Here is a 20,415-nt window from a genome sequence, read left to right on the forward strand (position 1 = left end):
GCACTTTGGGAGGCCAATGTGGGCAGATCACGGGGTCAAGAGATCGAGACCATCCTTGCCAACATGGTGAAACCCCATCTCTACTAAAAATACAAAAATTAGCTGCACGTGGTGGTGCCTGCCTATTGTCCCAGCTACTCGGGAGGCAGAGGCAGGAGAATTGTTTGAACCCGGGAGGCGGAGGTTGCAGTGAGCCGAGATTGGGCCACTGCACTCCAGCCTGGCCCTGGCGACAGAGTGAGACTGTCTCAAAAAAAAAAAAAGGTATGTTACATTAATGAGAAAGATTAATCGAGGCCTTTAGAGAAGCTTGACTAAGAAAGAATTGGAGGAATTGCAAAAGGAGCTACTAGAAGATGATAGAAAAAACCAGCAAATTATAAAGTTGCTGAAATGATCCAAGCAGTCGAATTCTTGGGTAATTAAATTTCTTAACATGGTCCCTATATGGAATTATGCCCTGACTAGTAGAAACAACATGTAGATGTTACTTCCTGCACAAAACCATGTGTAATAAAGATTTGTTTTAAACATTATCATCTTTATTATTTGAAGGCATTTCAGTCATTTTAGCCTCCCCTTTATCTACAGAGTTTATCAGTATCACTAAAATAGCAGTTTGATTGCTCAGTGATTTTGGTTTCCAGTGAAAGACGAGACTTGTTAAAGGAAATGGACTTGAGAAGATTCTATCAGGAAATGAGTGAAGATTGCTGGAAAAAATATTCTTTTAACTGAAGTTGGTTAAGTTATATTTTTATGCTATTCAAAAATGGAAAAAATAGAAAAGGATTTTGTAAGGGGGTTTTAATACTCTGGACATGCGCATTTCTGTTAAAAAGTTCTATAAGACATAGGGAAACTCACTCACCCTTCCTGGAATTGTGCTTGGGCAGATTCCTCCGCAACAAGAGTCTCATACTCCTCAGCAGCAAACCGGTCCCAGTCAGAGGGCTCAGGACCATCATTCTCAACATCCTGATTGGAAAGAAGACAGCCACGAGAAACAAAAATAATCAAAAACGAAGAACTGGAGATAAATAATCACAAATGTATACTGCTGAAAAAATCCTACCTGAAAAATATTTCAACAGGTTTAAAAGAGGTGCTAAGGTAACACTCCTATGGTAATTTTCTACACGTCAAATGGCAAAATTAGAACTGTTTAGCTGCTAGATTTTTTAGGTATAGATACCTTTTTTTTTTTTTCTGAGATGGAGTCTCACTCTGTTGCTCAGGCTGGAGTGTACTGGCAAGATCTCGGCTCACTGCAGCCTCCGCCTCCTGGGTTCAAGCAATTCTTTTGCCTCAGCCTCCCAGGTAGCTGAGATATAGGCGAGTGTCACCATGTCCAGCTAATTTTCGTATTTTGTAGAGATGGGGTTTTGTCATGTTGGCCAGGCTGGTCTCAAACTCCTGACCTCAGGTGTCCGCCCACCTCAGCCTCCCAAAGTGCTGGGTTTACAAGCATGAGCCACCGTGCTTGGCTGATTCCAACTTTTTTTTTTTTTTTTTTTAAGAGACAGGGTCTCACTCTGTCGCCCAGTCTGGAGTGCAGTGGTGTAATAATAGCTTACTGCCAGCCTCAAAATCTGGGATCAAGTGATTCTCCTGGCTCAGCCTACTGAGTAGCTGAGACTACAGGTATGCCACCATGCCCTGCTAATTTTTAAATTTTTTTGTAGACACAGGGTCTCGCTATGTTGCTCAGGCTGCTCTCGAACCCCTGGCCTCAAGTGATCCTCCTGTCTTAGCGTCCTAAGTAGCTGGGATTACAAGCATAAGGCACAGCATCTGGTAAGTCTAGATTCTTTAACCTTGAAATTAGAGACGTTTCTCTGGTCCCCTCTCCTCTGGCACTGTGCACAGCAGCCACCTGGAGTGACTTGTAGTTTGTACAGGCCCGCCTGAAATGTACCTTCCCCAAACCCCCATTCTCTGGCAAATTTTTGTTGTTTAAAAGCCAACTCAGATACCATGCTGTCTGTGATATCTTTCTGGCAACAGCCCTTCTCTCTATACACTTCCTTTTTTCTAATGTAGATGTTTTGGTTGCCACCTTTGCTCTTATATCTCTGTCATCTTCATATATACAGTATCTCTTCAATACAATGCCCAGAATTTATCAAGCACTTTCTGGCTAATAATGTTCTTTGTAGATCAGAACAAATATCAGTAATTATACCATTTATAAAGAAAAGTAAAATTTAAAGGTAAAAATTTTACAGCAAAAATGGTATCACAAAGAAAATAAGTGAAGAGGGAAAAGACCACCCAATTTCATGAGTTTTCTTGAATTGTATGTTTCAGATAAACTGTCTTTCCAAGCTAACCATGAGTTAGTGCTGCTGTAGGGTCTAGAGTTAGTTATGCCAAGAATAATGTTAAGTTCCTAAACAATGACCACTGTTAGTTACTATACTTAATTCATTTTAAGACCCCATCTCTGTCTTTTAACATTTATGAACTTGCAATGCATCACAGGCTTACAACTGGCAATATTTGGGGTTTTGTTTTTGCTTAGAGAAATATAAAGCAATGGAGCATGTTAAATTCAATGAAATAGACTTTAAACCAGCAATAATGCAACTTGATATGTGGAGATCGGCTGCAGAGTATTTGTTTTTAGAAGGTAATCTTCATATTCTTATTACTATTTAGGTCAAACAGTTATGGAACATGTAGAAGAAAAAAGACTGCAGAAGCTTCTTATAGTTTATTGTTACTCAACTGAAATAGTCTATTCTTAACAAAATTTTTACTTCTTAGAGGAATGGTAAAAACAAGGAGTGATATTCCAATTTTTATTATTTATTTATTTTTTTAATTGTATGTAACGTAAGGGCAGTGGAGATCTATTTTTATTTTTAACATGGATCATATATCCAGAATTTTCTGAGGGGCCACACGTTTTTGTGTCTAGGGAATGGTATTCATCTTTATTCAGATGTAGAATGATATTCAAAACTGATAGCCATGTATAGCAGCAATCATTAACACTTAAAATAGTATTATATTATTCTAAGGTTTTCTATCATGGAGAACTTCTAGGTTTCACTGCAATGGGGTAAGCTATTTATCATGGAATCCTGAAAGTGAATGGTAAAACTGAATCAAGGCCAATATAGTTTCTAATACAGATGTGCCTATTGTTTTTTTTTCTTTTTGAGATGGAGTCTCTCTCTCTCACCTAGCCTGGACTGCAGTGGCACGATCTTGGCTCGCTGCAACCTCCACATCCTGGGTTCAAGCGACTCTCCTGCCCTAGCCTCCTGAGTAGCAGGGACTACAGGCACACGCCACCATGCCCAGCTAATTTTTTTTGTAGAGACGGGGTTTCACCATGTTGGCAAGCATGGTCTCGATCTCCTGACCTCGTGGTCCACCTGCCTCAGCCTCCCCAAGTGCTGGGATTACAGGTGTGAGCCACTGTGCCTGGCCCTGTTGATATATTTTTAAAAGTTAGAAGGACAATTTTTTTTCAAAACTACTTGTTTGTAACAAGTTTCCAGTGTGTGTATCAGCAGATAAGCTATACAGTTCACTCCATGGAAAGAGCTTAGGCAGATGCAGGTTACCTAAACCTGATGATTAGCTGTGAAGAGACATGTGCCCTAGGTCCTTTGTTGCCTCTTTTTAGTGTTTAATGAAATGTTGTAAATGTTTTCTCTTTACTGAAATTCCAGCATGTAGACACCATTTTAATATGTAGCACACATAGCCCCTGATACTGCAGCCCTCAAATAAAAGTTAAAATTATATTAATACCTTCTGGACCGCAAAGGGATCTCTCTGTTCATGGTCTAAATATTTCTCCAGATTAAAGAAAGTGTCATAGAAGATGTGAGCCATTCTGCATCTCTTCAGATCTCTTAGAGTTATTTTGCCTACATAAAAATAAACAAATCTGGTAAATTTCATCAAGAACTATTTTGGCAAGAGAAAGAAAACTTTCACTGATGTCTAAAGTATAGATATATGTTTATTATAAAAGTCCTATTTTCAAAATAAAAAAATTTAATTGAGGTAAAATTCACTAACAAATTCACCATTTAAACAAATGTAAGTGCACAATTTAGTGGCTTTTAGTATATTCACAATGTTGTACAACCATTACCACTTTCTAGTTCTGTAACAATATCATCACCCCAAAAGGAATCTGTGCCCATCAAGCAGTTCCTTCCCATCTCTCCTCATGTGTTTTCTGTAGCTAAGGAAAAATCCTCTTTCATCCCCCAAACCCCGCTTTCATTTTCTTTTTAAAAAAGAGATGGGGTCTTGCTGTGTGGCCCAGGCTGGAGTGCAGTGGCTACTCACATGCACAATCATAACGCAATCCTCCCAGCTCAGCCTCTGTAGCTGGGACTACAGGCACACACCACTGTGCCTGGTGTAAAATCCTTTTTCTTTTTTTTGAGATGGGATTTCATCATGTTGGCCAGGATGGTCTTCATCTCCTGTCCTTGTGATCGGTCTGCCTCAGCCTCCCAGTGTTGATTACAGGCGTGAGCCACTGCACCCGGCCTTAAATTCCTATTTCTTAAATAGTAGACTCACCATCAATTGCTACACTAAGTCTGGGCATTGTGGCTCATGCCTGTAACCCCAGCACTTTGGGAGGCTGAGGCAGGTGGATCACCTGATGTCATAAGTTCAAGACCAGCCTGGTCAACATGGTGAAATCCCGTCTCTACTAAAAATACATAAATTAGCTGGGCATGGTGACAGACTCCTGTAATCCCAGCTACTTGGGAAGCTGAGGCAGAAGAATCACTTGAATCCAGGAGATGGAGGTTGCAGTGAGCTGAGATTGTACCACAGCACTCCAGCCTGGGTGACAAAGCGAGGCTACATCTCAAAAGAAAAAAAAACAAAAACGGCTACGCTAATAGTCAAGGACAAACTTTAAACACCTCTGTACTGGGAAGCCTGGTTAGAAGACTCTGAAAAGTTAATTTAGGACAATCTAGGATTCTGTAACACCCCCCCCCTCCGATAAATAGGTGAACAGTGCAAATGTCCCATTGCTTGGTCTCACCATCAGTAGCTGGCTTCACTAGGTCAAGCATCTGGCATAGTAAATCATGGAATGGCAAGGGCTCTATTCCCATGGTTTCCATCCGTTCACACTGCTCCTCATAGAAGTACTCCAGCTCATACATGGAGAGTATGCCATCCCCATCCACATCCATGCAGCGGAACCAATACTCAATGCTAGGCGATAAGGACATTCATTATCATGGGCCAGGTAAAGATCTTTTATTCATCCAGATTTACTATGTTTCTTTTAAAAGAAAAGTTACATATTATGTACACTTCAGGGTTACATATAGTTTTACCAAGTTTGTTAGAAAAAATGGCATACCCCTTCTTCCCTTTATTTTTTTACCTAGAACCAACCATGTTCAACACCTGATTATTTTGCTTTTTACCTTCCTATTTTCAGATAACATGCCTGTATCACTGCTTTCTTGTATTTGTTTTAAGAACTGTTTAAGAACCGGGCATGGTGGCTCATGCCTGTAATCCCAGCACTTTGGGAGACTGAGTTGGGCAGATGACTTGAGGTTCAGGAGTTTGAGATAAGCCTAGCTAACATGATGAAACCCTGTCTCTACTAAAATACAAAAAATTAGCTGGGCATGGTGGTGCATGCCAGTAGTCCCAGCTGCTTGGGAGGCTGAGGTGGGAGTATTGTTTGAGTCCGGGAGGTGGAGGGTGCAGTGAGCCAACATTACGCCACTGTACTCCAGCCTGGGCGAAAGAATGAGACTCCCTCCTCAAAAAAAAAAAAAAAAAAACAACCCAAAGAAACCAAAAACAAAACCCAAAAAACCAGTGTATTGATTTCACATTACGAAAGATGAACTTTAGTTCTTTTACAATTTCTCACCACTTTGCCTACCTGCCCTTCTTATCCTCTTAATAAACTTGCTCAACATTTAGAATTTATAACTTTATATTTTTCTTTTATCTCTTATTTGCTTAGTTTTCTGTGTACTTGTTACTAATTCAACCCCTAAATCTCTGCTGGTTGTCTAAATCCACACTCCGTCCCATGAGGTGCTCTGTCAGCTGCATATTCTTGATGAAGTCTTCCTTGGTTCCTTCTGACCTACTCTAATCTGGGCTACTTGGACTCTAGGCCTGGCTCACAGTTTCATCTAGGGATTCCTTTCGCCTTTCTCCTGTTTCTTATTTCTCACATTTTCCTCATTCTTTGTTTTGTGTCCTTATTATTTTGTTACTCTGTGCATTCTCCGGTAGTCTATTAAATGTGGGAGCATGGCAGGTATATTTTCTGAGATCTCGGATCTTTAAAAATGGCTTTTGTCTATCCTCTAATATGGTTGGTATTTTGGCTGGTTATAGAATTAGAGGTTGGTGGTATTTTGCCTGCAGATTTTTTTTTTTTCACTTTAGAAATGGGGTCTCACTCTGCTGCCCAGGCTGGAGTGTAGAGGCACAACATGACTCAATGCAGTCTTGAACTCCTGGACTCAAGCAATCTTCCCAAGTAGCTGGAACTACAGGTGCAGGCCATGGCTAATTTTTTTTTTTAAATCCAGATGGAGTCTCACTCTATCACTTTATTGCCCAGACTGGAGTAAACTGGTGCAATCTCCACACTGCAACCTCTGCCTCCCCGGTTCGAGCAAGTCTCCTGCCTCAGCTTCCCAAGTAGCTGAAATGACAGGTGCCCGCCACCACGCCCAGCTAATTTTTGTGTTTTTTAGTAGGGATGGGGTTCACCATATTGACCAGGTTGGTGTCGAATTTCTGACCTTAGGCAATCCACCCAGCTTGGCCTCCCAAAGTGCTGGGATTACAGGCATGAGCCACCACACCCAACCTGGCTAATTTTTAATTAAAAAAAATAATTTTTTTTTTTTGTAGACACAGGGTCTCACTACATTGCCCAGGCTGGTCTCGAACTCCTGGTCTCAAGGGATCCTCCTGTCTTGGCCTCCCAAAGTGCTGGGATTATAGGTGTGAGCTACTGTGCCTGGCCTTTTCCTTCATACTTTTTAAAAGTATCGATCCATATTGTCTGTCAGTATTGATGAGAAGTCTAAAGCTTTATTGGTATCTATTCCTTTGACTATAACCCATTTTGTTTTTTTCCTCTTAGAAGCCTGCAGAGGTTTCTCTGAGTTTTTGGTAGTTTGAAATATCATGATGGAGTGCCTTGGTTGAGATGTAACTCATCTATTTGGCTGGGCTTTTATGAGAACCTATTCAGTTTGGAAACTACTACCCCTCAGTCTTTGAAAATTTTCACATCTCTTCCCTGCCCTTTTTTTTTTTTTTAAAACTGTTATTCAGATCTACATAGCCCAGTATAGTATAGCTACTAGCCACATGTGGCCTTTTGAGCATTTGAAATGTGGCTAATCAAATTTGATGTTTTCTCAGTACAAATACAAAACAGATATATAACTACATTAATTTTACCTATTTTTAAATTTTTCCATTGTGGCTAAATTTTAATCCTATGTGACTTGTACCTTATTTCAATTTCTATTAAATTTTTTTGAACTGGTTCTCCAATTTTCATATCTTGTCTTTATTTTCTATTGCTTCATCTTTTTTTGGGGAGGGGGTTTCTTCCTGGGAGGATTACACAGCTTTATTAAACATTCTGTTTTCTTATTTCTGCTATTGTAGTTTTGATTGCTCAGAGCTTTTTGGTTTCCTGAATGTTCCTTTCATAAAAAGTATCATTCTGTTTGTATCCTGTAATTATAATTTCTTCTCATATCTCTCTGAGGATATTAATCACTGTTTTCTTTCTTGTTGAAGTTTTATTTTCTCAGAAAGTCTCTGTTTCATCCAAGTTATCTCCCCCCACCCCCAACCATTAGTGTGGCCTTTATCTTTTGTTTAAGAGGCTTTACTTAGGTATCTAGTGATCCTCTGTTCTCTGCTCATATTTGAGAGTAGGTGCTAAAAAGCTGATTGGAGGTTCTGATTAGTGGGTCTGTTGACTCTGGGCTTTACTGTAAAATGCATGGGCTGGATTTTTTTCCTTGGGAATGACCCAGTGACAAATCTTCAGGTCTTTATTCTTGGGCAGGTAGGCAGCATTCTGTTAGCTGAGTGAGGAATGAAGACTGGGTGTCTCAGCATTCAGTATGCATACACTCATTTCATCTGTTTTCAAGATCGCATCCACATCTCAACTGTGCCCAGTGCTCCCTAGTCCGGAGGCCCTCTGTTTTATACTCTTCAGGGAATAAAGCACCAGTTTTATGCTAGGGTAGAGGACATGACCTGAAGATCAACTGTTCATTTAAACAAACTTTCTATCAGGTCTCCTGTTTTTGGCTTTACATTTACCCCACCACCCACTTCCAAGATTCCTGGTATCCCCAAATCCTGAATGTTCGGAGGTTTTGCTGGGTATATCTGGTTGCTCCTTGGTTTTTCCCTCTGCTGGCTTAGGATTCAGGTGGTCTGCTGTGTTTATTTGCTTTCCAGTTTCCAACACTTTGTTATTATCTCTTCTCCTATATCCTTTATGAAGGCAACAACATTCATTGGTAATAGGGAACAATATTTTTCTAAAGAACCACAAATTTGGGCCGGGCGTGGTGGCTCAAGCCTGTAATCCCAGCACTTTGGGAGGCCGAGGCGGGTGGATCACGAGGTCAACAGATCGAGACCATCCTGGTCAACATGGTGAAACCCCGTCTCTACTAAAAATTACAAAAAATTAGCTGGGCACGGTGGTGCGTGCCTGTAATCCCAGCTACTCAGGAGGCTGAGGCAGGAGAATTGCCTGAACCCAGGAGGCGGAGGTTGCGGTGAGCCGAGATTGCGCCATTGCACTCCAGCCTGGGTAACAAGAGCGAAACTCCGTCTCAAAAGAAAAAAAAAATAAAAGAACCACAAATTCATGGCAAAGTAAAACTTTTCAGGAGAAGGTTCTAGGAGACTGTTGTTCAAATTCCCACTTGTAGGCCTGAAACCATATTAAGAACCACACCTTTAATGGTTTTAAAAAAATCCCCTTTGGGGAGAGAAATGTGAAAATAACTAAGTTGTAACTATTGACTGTTTTCAAGTAAGTCACATTAAGATCTGTGTGTACTTTTTTGGAGAAAGACATAGTTTACATTATTGCAAAAAATTGAACATGTAATACTTGGAAAGTTTATTTTTTGTTTTTGAGAGAGGCTCTCATTCTGTCACCCAAGCTGGAGTGCAGTAGTGGAGTCATAGCTGACTGCAGCCTCAACCTTTTGGGCTCAAGTGAGCCTCCTGCCTCAGCCTCCAGAGTAGCTGGGACCACATGCATGTACTACCACACCTGGCTAATTAAAAAAAATTTTTTTTGTAGATTGGGTCTTCCTATGTTGCCCAGACTGGGCAAGGTCTTTTTGAGAAATATATGTTAAAAATTGTACCAACTTGATGTTTAATGTTTTTATATTAAAGAACAAAGGGGACATTCACTGGGTTTATTGAATATGAGGTAACAGGTTGGCTATGGTAAGGTTTCAGTCACATCATATCTACTCTTAGAATATAAAAGGGGCAAAATGCTGCCCCACTGTGAAACTATTCCTGATTGCGAGAAAAACCTTGAAGAGTTGCAGAGGGCTATAATACATGTAATAGTAACTGGTTGTTACACTGTTGTGTCTTTTTCCTTTTTTTTTTTTTTTAAGTAATAATGGTTTTAGTATAAAAGGGGCAGACAACTGTCCTCTGACTGGTCTCTAAGATCTCTTGGTGTCTTGAAATTCCTCATTACTTATCTTAAGAGAACCAAAATCAAGCAAAAGGGAAGAAAGTAAATCTTGATTTTAATAAGGATTTAACAGCACTGAAGTGAAACACAACTTACTTTACTGTGAAAAGAAACGGAAATACTTTAGTTACTTGCAGTTTCAATTAAGAACTAAGACAAACAATCTTATCTTTACAATAAATAAAGTTGAAGCATACATTTCAGTTCTTTGTAATAGCCCATTAGAGAGAAAGAAAGCTAGACTGCTAGAATGCGAACAGATAGACATACTGCCTGAGTATTTGCCAAAGGCTCATGATAACTGCTTTTAAATATCTGAAAGATGTGGTAGATTAATCAGATACAATTCTGTGAATATTGGAGAACATAAGGTTCAACGAATGAAAGAGAAAAATGAAACAGGCTGCCTCAGTGGATAGTTACCTGTCCCTGAAAGTTTAGCAGCAGGGGCTGGATGGTTAATACATGTAGGATATGTTGAGGGGAAACTTCCTTATTAAAAGTACTGGATACCCTACACATCTACTTTTTCTACATGGATTTGAAAAAGAAAAAAACATAAAAGAAGAAAAAAAAGTACTGGATACTCTAACGTTTCTTTCAATGCAGATTTTCTGTTTTTTTCTAATCAAAGGTAACTGATCTTCTCGGAACCTAAAAGTATTGACTATTTATTGTAGGAAAGTTGAAAAACAGAAAACACAAAAGGAATAACTGAACAGAAAGCACTAGTATTAAATTTCTACTATATTTACCAATATTTGGTTTTTCAAAGCATATTAATGACAAATTATATTTCTAAAATTATAGACATAAAGAAGATTACTTTTTTTTTTTTGAGACACAGTCTTGCTCTGTTGCCCAGGCTACAGTGCAGTGGCACAATCTCAGCTCACTGAAACCTTCTGCTCCTTACCCCGCACTTCAAGCGATTCTTGTGCCTCAGCTTCCCAAGTAGCTGGGACTACAGGCGTGAGCCAAGATTACTTCTTGTCCTTTCCTTGGACTGAATGAAATTAAGTGCTGAGCCAGTGATTTCTTACCTCTAATATAAACTCCTGTATGCTATTCCAAGAAGAAAGTTACTGGAAATTCCATTATTGCTTAGGCAGTAACGAATATATATTTTGTTGCATATTCAGTATACATATTTTATTATCTACTACTGTGAAAGGTACTGGCCTAGTGCCCTTAGGTATAACAAAGGTGAATGAAATAGCTGCTGTAGGTGACACCTAGCCAGAGTAGAAGCAGAATATGATAAAAACCAGGACAGAGAGATTAAAGGACATACCAAAAGAGGGTTTGCAAGAGTCTGTCCACAGAAAAAAACTACCCAGATACTTTGCATATCTACCTCTGTTACTAGGCATAGGAAAGATTCTAGATCCTAATTCCGTGCAGCATTCACACAGGATAAGTCACCTTAGTGAATGTATTACTTTTTTTTTTTTTTTAAAACTAAATTCAGTTTTTTCTACTCATGTAATTTATAAGCCAGAAACCCAATTTCTGCAAAGTGGTGCCTATTCCATTTTCTTAAATAAGAGTTTGATTTTGACTCTATAGACAGTCTCTGACTTAGTTTGACTTAGAATTTTTTGACTTTACAATGGTGTGAAAGCCATATGCATTCATTAAAAACTGCACTTTAAGTACCAATACAATCATTCTGTTTTCACTTTCAGTATAGTATTCAATAAATTATATGAGATATTCAGCACTTTATTATAGAGTAGGCTTTGTGCTACATGATTTTCTCCAACTGTAGGCTAAGATGTGTTCTGAGCACATTTAAGGCAGGCTATGCTAAGCTATAATGTTCAATAGGTTAGGTATAATAAATAATTTTTGATTTATATTTTCAAGTGATGCTGGGTTTATCAGGACATAACCCTACTGTAAGTGGAAGAGCATCTGTATAGATAATTTTGTCAAAATTCACTATTTTCTGCTCACACTCTGCTTCAGTAAAGCAATGTAAACCACTAAGAATAACACACAGGTTACCTAGTAAGTGCTACTAGAAACCAAGGAAACAAATATCAATAAGGCAAAATCAGTAGTTACTTTCTTCTCTAATTGAACTAATTTTGATTCTCTTAGGCAATAGCAATTTCATGGCACCAAAAGAACCCTCTTTTAGGGAGTCTACAGCCCTAGTTGGAAAGAAGATAGACATGCAAACGAATGCTGTCTGGCATGACAGGCCATATATATTATAGTGATAGAGTCCAGGTTTGGGAGAGATACAAACCTGAGTTTGAATCTAAGCTAGGACACTTACTAGCTGCAGAGTCTCTTAGAACTTCTATTTTCTCAACTGAAAAATGGGACTGCTGCTACCTCAACTCATAGTGATATGAGGATTAAATAAGCCATTACATATAAAATGCTAGTCGCTGGCAAATAATGGAATTTCAATAATATCTGAAAGATGTGGTAGATTAAGCAGATATAATTCTGTGAATATTGGAGAACATAAGGATCAATGAATGAAAGAGAAAAGGGTAGGAGAAAGGCAACATGCAAGGCAGAAAAGGAGCCCCAAACAAGGAGGTCTAAGAAAGCTTTTGACTCAAAAAACCTGTTGGTAATATTTTATGAGAATCCAGTTATGGATCTCATGATGTGAAAAGCTGATCTGAGGAGCTCCACTTCTGCAAATGATTATCTAAGTGGGATCAAGTCTTTTACTGAGGAAATTGAGGGGACCCCACATAGAAAAAAAAAAACAGTTCAAAGGTGCTGGAGAATTAACAGGGCAGTAAAGCATTATGGTATCCAGATGTAGAAGAAGAAAATCCAGAGAGGGGCACCTAGCATTTGGAACCCTCTTTCCCTTGGGGCATCTGCAGATTCTGGAAGAGGGACCTGAAAGTCTGAGGAACTAAGGCTTGACTTATTAGTATTTTGTTAATGATTTTGGGTCTATATTCAAGAGGGATGTCAGTCTGTAGTTTTATTTTCTTGTAGGTGTTTATCTGGTTTTGTTACCAAGATAATGCTTTATAAAATGAGTTGGGAATTATTCTTCCCCTTCCTGTTTTCTGAAAAAGGTGGTGCAGAATTTGGTATTATTTATTCTTCAAATGACTATAAGAATACAGTGAAATTATCTGGGCTGGGAGATTTCTTTTTCAGGAGGTTTTAAACTATAATTTAACTTTCTTTAATAGATATCTGACTATTCAGGTTATGTATTTCTTCTTAGGTGAGTTTTATTAATTTGTGACTTTAAAGGAAATTGGTCCATTTCATTGAGGTTACCATATTTTTGTGTATATATGTTATTTGTAGCATTTCTTTATCACTTGGTGAGTATCTAATTCCCCTTGAGTCATCCTTTTTAATCCAAGGATTATTTAGAAGTGTGCTGTTTAATACTCGAGTGTGTGGAGATTTTCCAGTTGTCTTGCTCTTATCAATTTCCACATTAATTTCATTTTGTTTACAGAATATTTCGTAGTATTTTAAGTCTTTTCTTTAAAATAGGCTTACTGAAATATATTTCACATATAATTGTTCCTTTTAAAATGTACTATTCTCCTCAATCAAGGACCAGAGGGGAGAAAAATGTACTATTCAATGTTTTTTAACATTCAGAGTTGTATAACCATCATTAAAATTAATATAGGGACAATTTCATCACCTACAAAAAGAGACTGCATATCCATTAGCACTCATTCCTCATTCCACCACAGGCTCTCTATGGACTAGGCAACCATTAACCTATTTCCTGTTTCTATACATTTGCCTATTCTGGACAACTTATATATATGAATTCATACAATGTGTGGTGTTTTGTGACTTGCATCTTTTACTTTACATAAAGTTTTCAAGATCCAATCATGTGTAGTATGTATCAGTACTTCATTTCTGTTTACTGCTGTATAATACTCAATTATATGAATGTATCACATTTGTTTTTCTGGGGCTGTTCCCAACTTCTGGCTATATGAAAATGAATGTATAAGTTACTGTGTGGATATATTTTCATATATTTTGGGTGTATACCTAGGAGTGGAATTGCTAGGTCATATGGTAACTCTATGTTTAACTGTTTGAGGAAATGTCAGACTTTTCTTAATGGCTGCACCATTTTACGTTCCTACTTGTAATTTATGAGGGTTCCAATTTATCCACATTCTTGGCAGCACCTGTTAATATCTGACTCTCTGATAACTATCCTAGTGTGAAGTGGTATCTCACTGTGCTTTTGATCATGACTAATGATGCCAAGCATCTTTTCAGGTGCTTATTGGCCATGTATACATCTTCTTTGGAAAAACATCTATTCAGATCCTTTGTCCACGTTTTACATTGGGCCACCTGTTATTGAGTTGTAAGTGTTGTTTATACATTCTAGATACAAGTTCCTTATCAGATACATCATCTGCAAATATCTTTTTCCATGCCGTGGGTTGTCTTTTTACTTACTTTCTTGATCATATCTTTTGAAGCACAGAAGTTTTAATTTTTTTTTTTTTTTGAGATGGGGTCTCACTCTGCCACCCAGGCTGGAATGTAGTGATGTGATCTCAACTCAGTGCAACCTCTGCCTCCCAGGCTCGAGTGATCCTCCCACCTCAGCCTCCCAAGTAGCTGGGACCACAAGCACATGCCATTGTGCCTGGACAAATTGTGTATTTCTGCTAGAGAGGGGGTTTCACCATGTTGCCTAGGCTGGTACTGAATTCCTGAGCTTGGGCAATCCACCTGCTTTGGCCTCCCCAGATGCTGGGATTACTGGCATGAGTCACCGCATCCAGCCATAAGTTTATAATTTTGATGAAGTCCAATTCATCGACTTTTTCTTTTGATACTTAGGCTTTTGGTATCACATCTAAGAAAATGCTAGCCAAGACCATGAAAATTTACTCCTCTATTATTTTCTTCTAAAATTTTTATAGTATTAGCTCTTAAATTTTGGTCTGTGATCCATTTAACTTAATTTTTGTAGTATGTGAACTAGGGGGCCAAATTAAGGTTGGTGCAAAAGTTATTGTGGTTTTTTGCCATTGAAAGATTGCAAAGGCCGGGTGCGGTGGCTCAAGCCTGTAATCCCAGCATTTTGGGAGGCCAAGGCAGGTGGATCACGAGGTCAAGAGATCGAGACCATCCTGATCAACATGGTGAAACCCCGTCTCTACTAAAAATACAAAAAATTAGCTGGGCATGGTGGCACGTGCCTGTAATCCCAGCTACTCAGGAGGCTGAGGCCTGAACCCAGGAGGCGGAGGTTGTGGTGAGCCGAGATTGTGCCATTGCACTCCAGCCTGGGTAACAAGAGTGAAACTCTGTCTCAAAAAAAAAAAAAAAAAAAAAAAAAGAAATATTGCAAAAACTGCAATTACTTTTGCACCAACTGAATATTATTTTGTTATGATATCCAGTTGTCCCAGCACTATTTCTGTTTTTCCCCCATTGAATTGTCTTGGCATCCAGCATCCTTGTTGAAAATAAATTAGCCATAAATGTGAGGATATATTTCTGAATTCTTAATTCGATTTCATTTATTTTTATGTCCATCATCATACAAGTACCACACAGTCTTGTTTACTTTCACTTTGTAGTGAAATATTTTGGAATAGCAAAGAGTGAGTCCTACAATTTTTCTGTCCTTTTTCAGGATTGTTTTGGTTACTCTGGTTTCTTTGTATTTCCATAGGAATTCAAGATTCAGCCTTTCCATTTCTGGGGAAAAAAACACCAAAAAACAAAAAAAGCTTCTGACTCAAAGTAACTAACCAGTATTTTGTTAGGAATCTGTAGATTAGTTTGGGAATTACTGCCATCTTAACAATGATCCATGAACATTGGATGTCTTCTGATCCATGAACATGAGATGTCTTCATTTCATTTAGATCTTTAATTTTTTTTTTTTTTTGTGATGGAGTTTTCCTCTTGTCACCCAAGCTGGAGTGCAATGGTGCAATCTCAGCTCACTGCAACCTACACTTTCTAGGTTCAAGCAATTCTCCTGCCTCAGCCTCCCATGTAGCTGGGATTATAGGCATGTACCACCATGCCCAGCTAATATTTTACATTTTTAGTAAAGACAGGGTTTCACCATGTTGGCCAGGCTGGTCTCGAACTCCTGACCTCAGGTGATCTGCCTGCTTTGGCCTCCCACAGTGCTGGAATTACAGGTGTGAGCCGCTGCACCCAGCTGAAAATCCAAAACATAAAGTACCAATAAGACAAACAAAACTCATACTCAAAGGAAACAGTCACTGGGGCATTTTGGATTTTGGATTTAGGATGCTAAACTGGTAAGTATAACATAAATAGTTCAAAATCTGAAAAAATCCAAAAACTGAAACACTTCTGTATTCAAGAATTTGAGATAAGAGATACTATGCCTGTATATGAAAAAGACTACTGGCTGGGTGTGGTGGCTCACGCCTGTGATCCCAGCACTTTTGGAGGCCAAGGCGGGCAGATCATGAGGTCAGGAGTTTCAGACCAGTCTGACCAACATGGTGAAACCTTGTCTCTACTAAAAAAAATACAAAAATTAGCTGGGCATGGTGGTGTGCACCTGTAATCCCAACTACACAGGAGGCTGGGGCAGGAGAATCACTTGAACCCGGGAAGCAGAGGTTGCAGTGAGCCGAGATCACACCATTGCACACCAGTCTGGGCGACAAAGGGAGATTCCATCTCAAAAAAAAAAAAAAAAAAAAGAAAAAGACTACCATATATACCAATTTTTAATAGTTTTTTTTCTGGGTATTAAAATTACTGGTATTAAAATTTATTTTTCTTCACCTCATTCATGTTTTCTAAGTAAATTATTACTTTTGAAATGGAAAACAAAGTTATTTAAAAATAATCTAATAAACTGTTCAAGAAATAGCTTATATTTATTTCAACAACTTCTAAATAATATATTCAACGTTTATATATTTTTTTAGAGATTGTGTCCTGCTCTGATACCCAGGATGAAATATAATGGCATGATCCTAGCTCACTATAGCCTCAAAAACTCCTGCCCTCAAGTGACCCTCCTGCCTCAGCCTCTCGAGTAGCTAGGACTACAGATGTGCATCACCATTCCCAGCTATTTAAAAAATTGTCTGAAGATGTGGAGCCTCACTCTATTGCCCAGGTTGGTCTCAAACTCCAGGCCTCATGTGATCCTCCTGCCCTGGCCTCCCAAAGTTCTGGCATTGCAGAAGTGAGCCACCATACCTGGTCATATTCAACATTTAGATAACGTTTTAAACCAATATTAAGATAGCTGAGTTAGTTATACCTGCAAGCACCATCAAAGACTATAACCTTGCCCTCCCTTGGTACTGAAAACAAACTACAGTGCATTATGTTACACATTATTAGGGATAAGAAGTAAGGCATCTAAATTTTTTGCTTAAACAAGAGATGGAAAGAAAGAAATGTGTGAATTCATAAATCCTATCAAGGTGTGACTGACAGTACCAAGAAAAAGCACAGACGATTCAGCTGGCAGAATGAGGATGTGTTCTTATATACTAGTCATCCACAATTTGCTTTCCTTCTGTAATGGTAAAGGTTTACCATTTAACCAGTAAGATGATAAAACAAATAATTCACAATATCTATTCCCATATTCCACATGAATGCTTACTAGCCCTACTTGTTATCAGCTTACGTCATTTCACCTTTGTTTCTGTGGATAACAGCACTTCTCTTGATATGCCATGAACATGGATTCAGTACCAATCTCCTAAGACTGACAGCTCTAAGACAGCAGAGACTAAGTCTAATTAACCTTAGTATTGCCAGATTGAGTTGGCTTCGCTAGGTATACTATGCACCATGACTTTTCAAGCTTTGTGCATGTGTTTAGCATCTTGGCAAAGGAAACTTAGAAGTCATACCTGGTAGGATTCCTTTTGTCTTCCTCAGAGATCAAAAACCAAACAAAATCTGCATAGCTCATTCTTCCCTCTTTCTGTATGGTTTTTCCTCTGAAGAAAACACATGGTTATAAAATTTCCTGAGCAATTACTCAGAACCGTTTTTCAGGATGATAGGCTAAGAAATAAAGTGTTATGTCAGTTGATTTTTTAAAAAATTAGGATGCTAGATGCCTTATAAAGGGCAACTAGCATTCTTATCTTCAAAGGTCTAGAGGGCGAAACCAGAAGGCATTTGCAAATACAAAGAAAAGAAATCTGATTTTTAATACGAATGTGAATAATCACTGGGATAAAATACTGTTATCTGTATTTAGATATAGGATTAATACTCATGTTAGGCATCAAAGGGAGATGCTGCAAAATAATAAGAGCTATCTATGACAAACACACAGCTAGCATTATACTGAAAGGACAAAAGCCAGAAACAATCCCCTTAAGAACAAGACAAGGATGCCCACTCTCACCACTCTATTCAACACAGTACTGGAAGTCTTAGCCAGAGCAATCAGGCAAGAGAAAGAAATAAAATGCATCCAAATAGGAAATGTCAAATTATCTCTCTTTGCTGACCACATGATTCTATACCTAGAAAAGCCTGAAAACTATGCCAAAAGGCTTTCAGAACTATTAAAAATTTCATTAAAGTTTTGGGATACAAAATCAACATATAAAAATCAGTAACATTTCTATACACCAATAGCATTCAAGCTGAGAGCCAAATCAAGAATGCAATCCCATTTACAATAGCTGCACACACACACAAAATAAAATACCTAGGAATATGGCTAACCAAGGAGGTGAAAAATCTCTACAGGGAGGACTACAACACTCTGCTGAAAGAAATCAGAGATGACACAAACCAATGGAAAAACATTCCATGGTCATGGATAGGAAGAATCAATATCGTTAAAATAGCCATACTGCCCAAGGCAATCTTACAGATTCAATGCTATTCTTACTAAGCTAACGTCATTTTTCACAGAAAAGTTTTTTTTTTTTGGGGGGGGAACTATTCCAAAATTCATATGGAACCCAAAACAAAGCCCAAATAGCTAAAGCAATCTTAAGCAAAAACAACCAAGCCAGAGGTATCATAGCACTTGAGTTCAAACTACACTATAAGGCTACTGTAACCCAAACAGCATGGTACTGGTACAAAAACAGACACATAGATCAATGGAACAGAATAGAGAGCCCAGAAATAAAGCTGCACACCTACAAGCATCTGATATTTGACAAAGTCAACAAAAACAGTGAAAAGATGACTCCCTATTCAATAAACAGTGCTGGGATAACTGGTTAGCTATATGTAGAAGAAGGAAACCAGACCCTTACTTTTCACCATATAAAAAAATTAATTCACAATGGATTAAAGACTTAAATGTTAGACCTCAAACTATAACAAACCTAGAAGAAAACCTAGGAAATACCCTTCTTGACATCAGCCTAGGCAAATAAGTTATGGCTAAGTCCTCAAAAGCAATTGCAACAAAACCAAAAATTGATGATTAGGACCAAATTAAACTAAAGGGCTTCTGTACAACAAAAAGAAACTATCAACAGATTTAACAGACAAACTACAGAATTGGAGAAAACATTCTCAAACTATGTATCCAACAGAGGTCTAATATCCATAATCTATAAGGAACTTATATCAACAAGCAAAAAACAACTCCATTTAAAAATGGGCAAAGGACATGAACAGACACTTCTCAGAAGACACACAAGCAGCCAACAAACATGAAACAATCTCAACATCATTCATCATTAGAGAAATGCAAATAAAAACCACAACAAAATACCATCTTACAACATCAGAATGGCAATTACTAAAAAGTCCAAATATAACACATGCTGGTGAGGCTGTGGAGAAAAGGGAATGCTTATACATTGTTAGTGCGAATGTAAACGAGTCCAGCTGCGGTGGAGAGCAGTTGATTTCTCAAAGAACTTAAAACAGAACTACCATTCAACCCAGCAATCCCATTACTGGGCATATACCCAAGGGAAAATGAATCATTCTACCAAAAATATACATGCACTTGTATGTTTATCCAGCACTATTCACAATAGCAAAGACATGGAATCAACCTAGATGCTATCAACAGTAGACTGGATAAAGAAAAATGTGGTACATATATACCACTGAATACTATGCAGCCATAAAAATTATGAAATCATGTCCCTGCAGCAATATGGAGGCAGCTGGAAGCCATTGTCCTAAGCAAATTAACACAGGAACAGAAAACCAAATACTACATGTTTTCACTACTAAGTGGAGGCTAATGTTGAGTACACATAGGTATAAAGATGGGAGCAATGGACACTGGGGTCTGCTGAAGGGGTAGGGAGTGAGCAGAGGGCTGAGGGACTGACGGGTGTTGTGCTCACTGCCTGTGTGACAGCATCCTCCATACACCAAACCTCATTATCACGCATTGTTCCCATGTGACAGACCTGTATATGTATTCCCTGAATTAGAAATGTATTCCCTAAATCAGAAAAAAAATTTTTTTAAATAAAAAAAAATAAAAAATTATTAAAAAAAAAGAATTACTGTCTTGTATTAAGCCATAACTATGATTTACAGGATAATATTTGGTCTAGGAGCACTGCCAAATTATTCAGGAAGCATTGCTAAAATGAGATCATTACAGTATTACTTGTAGTTCATTTTTAAACACAGAATTACATTTTCTTACCTTGTTACTGCCCCAGAGAAGATCCTTTCGATAATCCTGTTTGATGAAG

At 38.3% G+C, this 20,415-nt stretch overlaps 1 protein-coding gene and 1 long non-coding RNA gene across 14 annotated transcripts in view; one reads left to right on the forward strand and one right to left on the reverse strand.

Moving 5' to 3' along the window:
• Positions 1–20,415, reverse strand: part of PPP2R3A (protein phosphatase 2 regulatory subunit B''alpha) — a 190,041-nt gene that overhangs the window by 18,622 nt on the left and 151,004 nt on the right. For 9 of the 13 annotated variants that reach the window (XM_008983778.5, XM_017965839.4, XM_035278273.3 and 6 more), the window contains 5 exons: positions 20,367–20,415; positions 17,623–17,712; positions 5,039–5,214; positions 3,769–3,887; positions 872–978 (listed from right to left, as the gene is read on the reverse strand). In XM_008983778.5, coding sequence (XP_008982026.3) covers positions 872–978; positions 3,769–3,887; positions 5,039–5,214; positions 17,623–17,712; positions 20,367–20,415 — 541 coding nt within the window. Of the gene's footprint in view, positions 1–871; positions 979–3,768; positions 3,888–5,038; positions 5,215–15,627; positions 15,930–17,622; positions 17,713–20,366 lie in introns of those variants that run through there. The other 4 variants (XM_078354175.1, XM_078354174.1, XM_054247033.2 and 1 more) reach the window with 1 other exon arrangement.
• LOC128929996 (uncharacterized) lies at positions 896–18,434 on the forward strand. The gene is made up of 3 exons (XR_008477439.2): positions 896–1,113; positions 1,686–1,797; positions 16,678–18,434. It is a non-coding gene; the product is annotated as an uncharacterized LOC128929996 (long non-coding RNA).

Source organism: Callithrix jacchus, chromosome 17, assembly GCF_049354715.1.
Source record: "Callithrix jacchus isolate 240 chromosome 17, calJac240_pri, whole genome shotgun sequence".
NCBI lineage: Eukaryota > Metazoa > Chordata > Mammalia > Primates > Cebidae > Callithrix > Callithrix jacchus.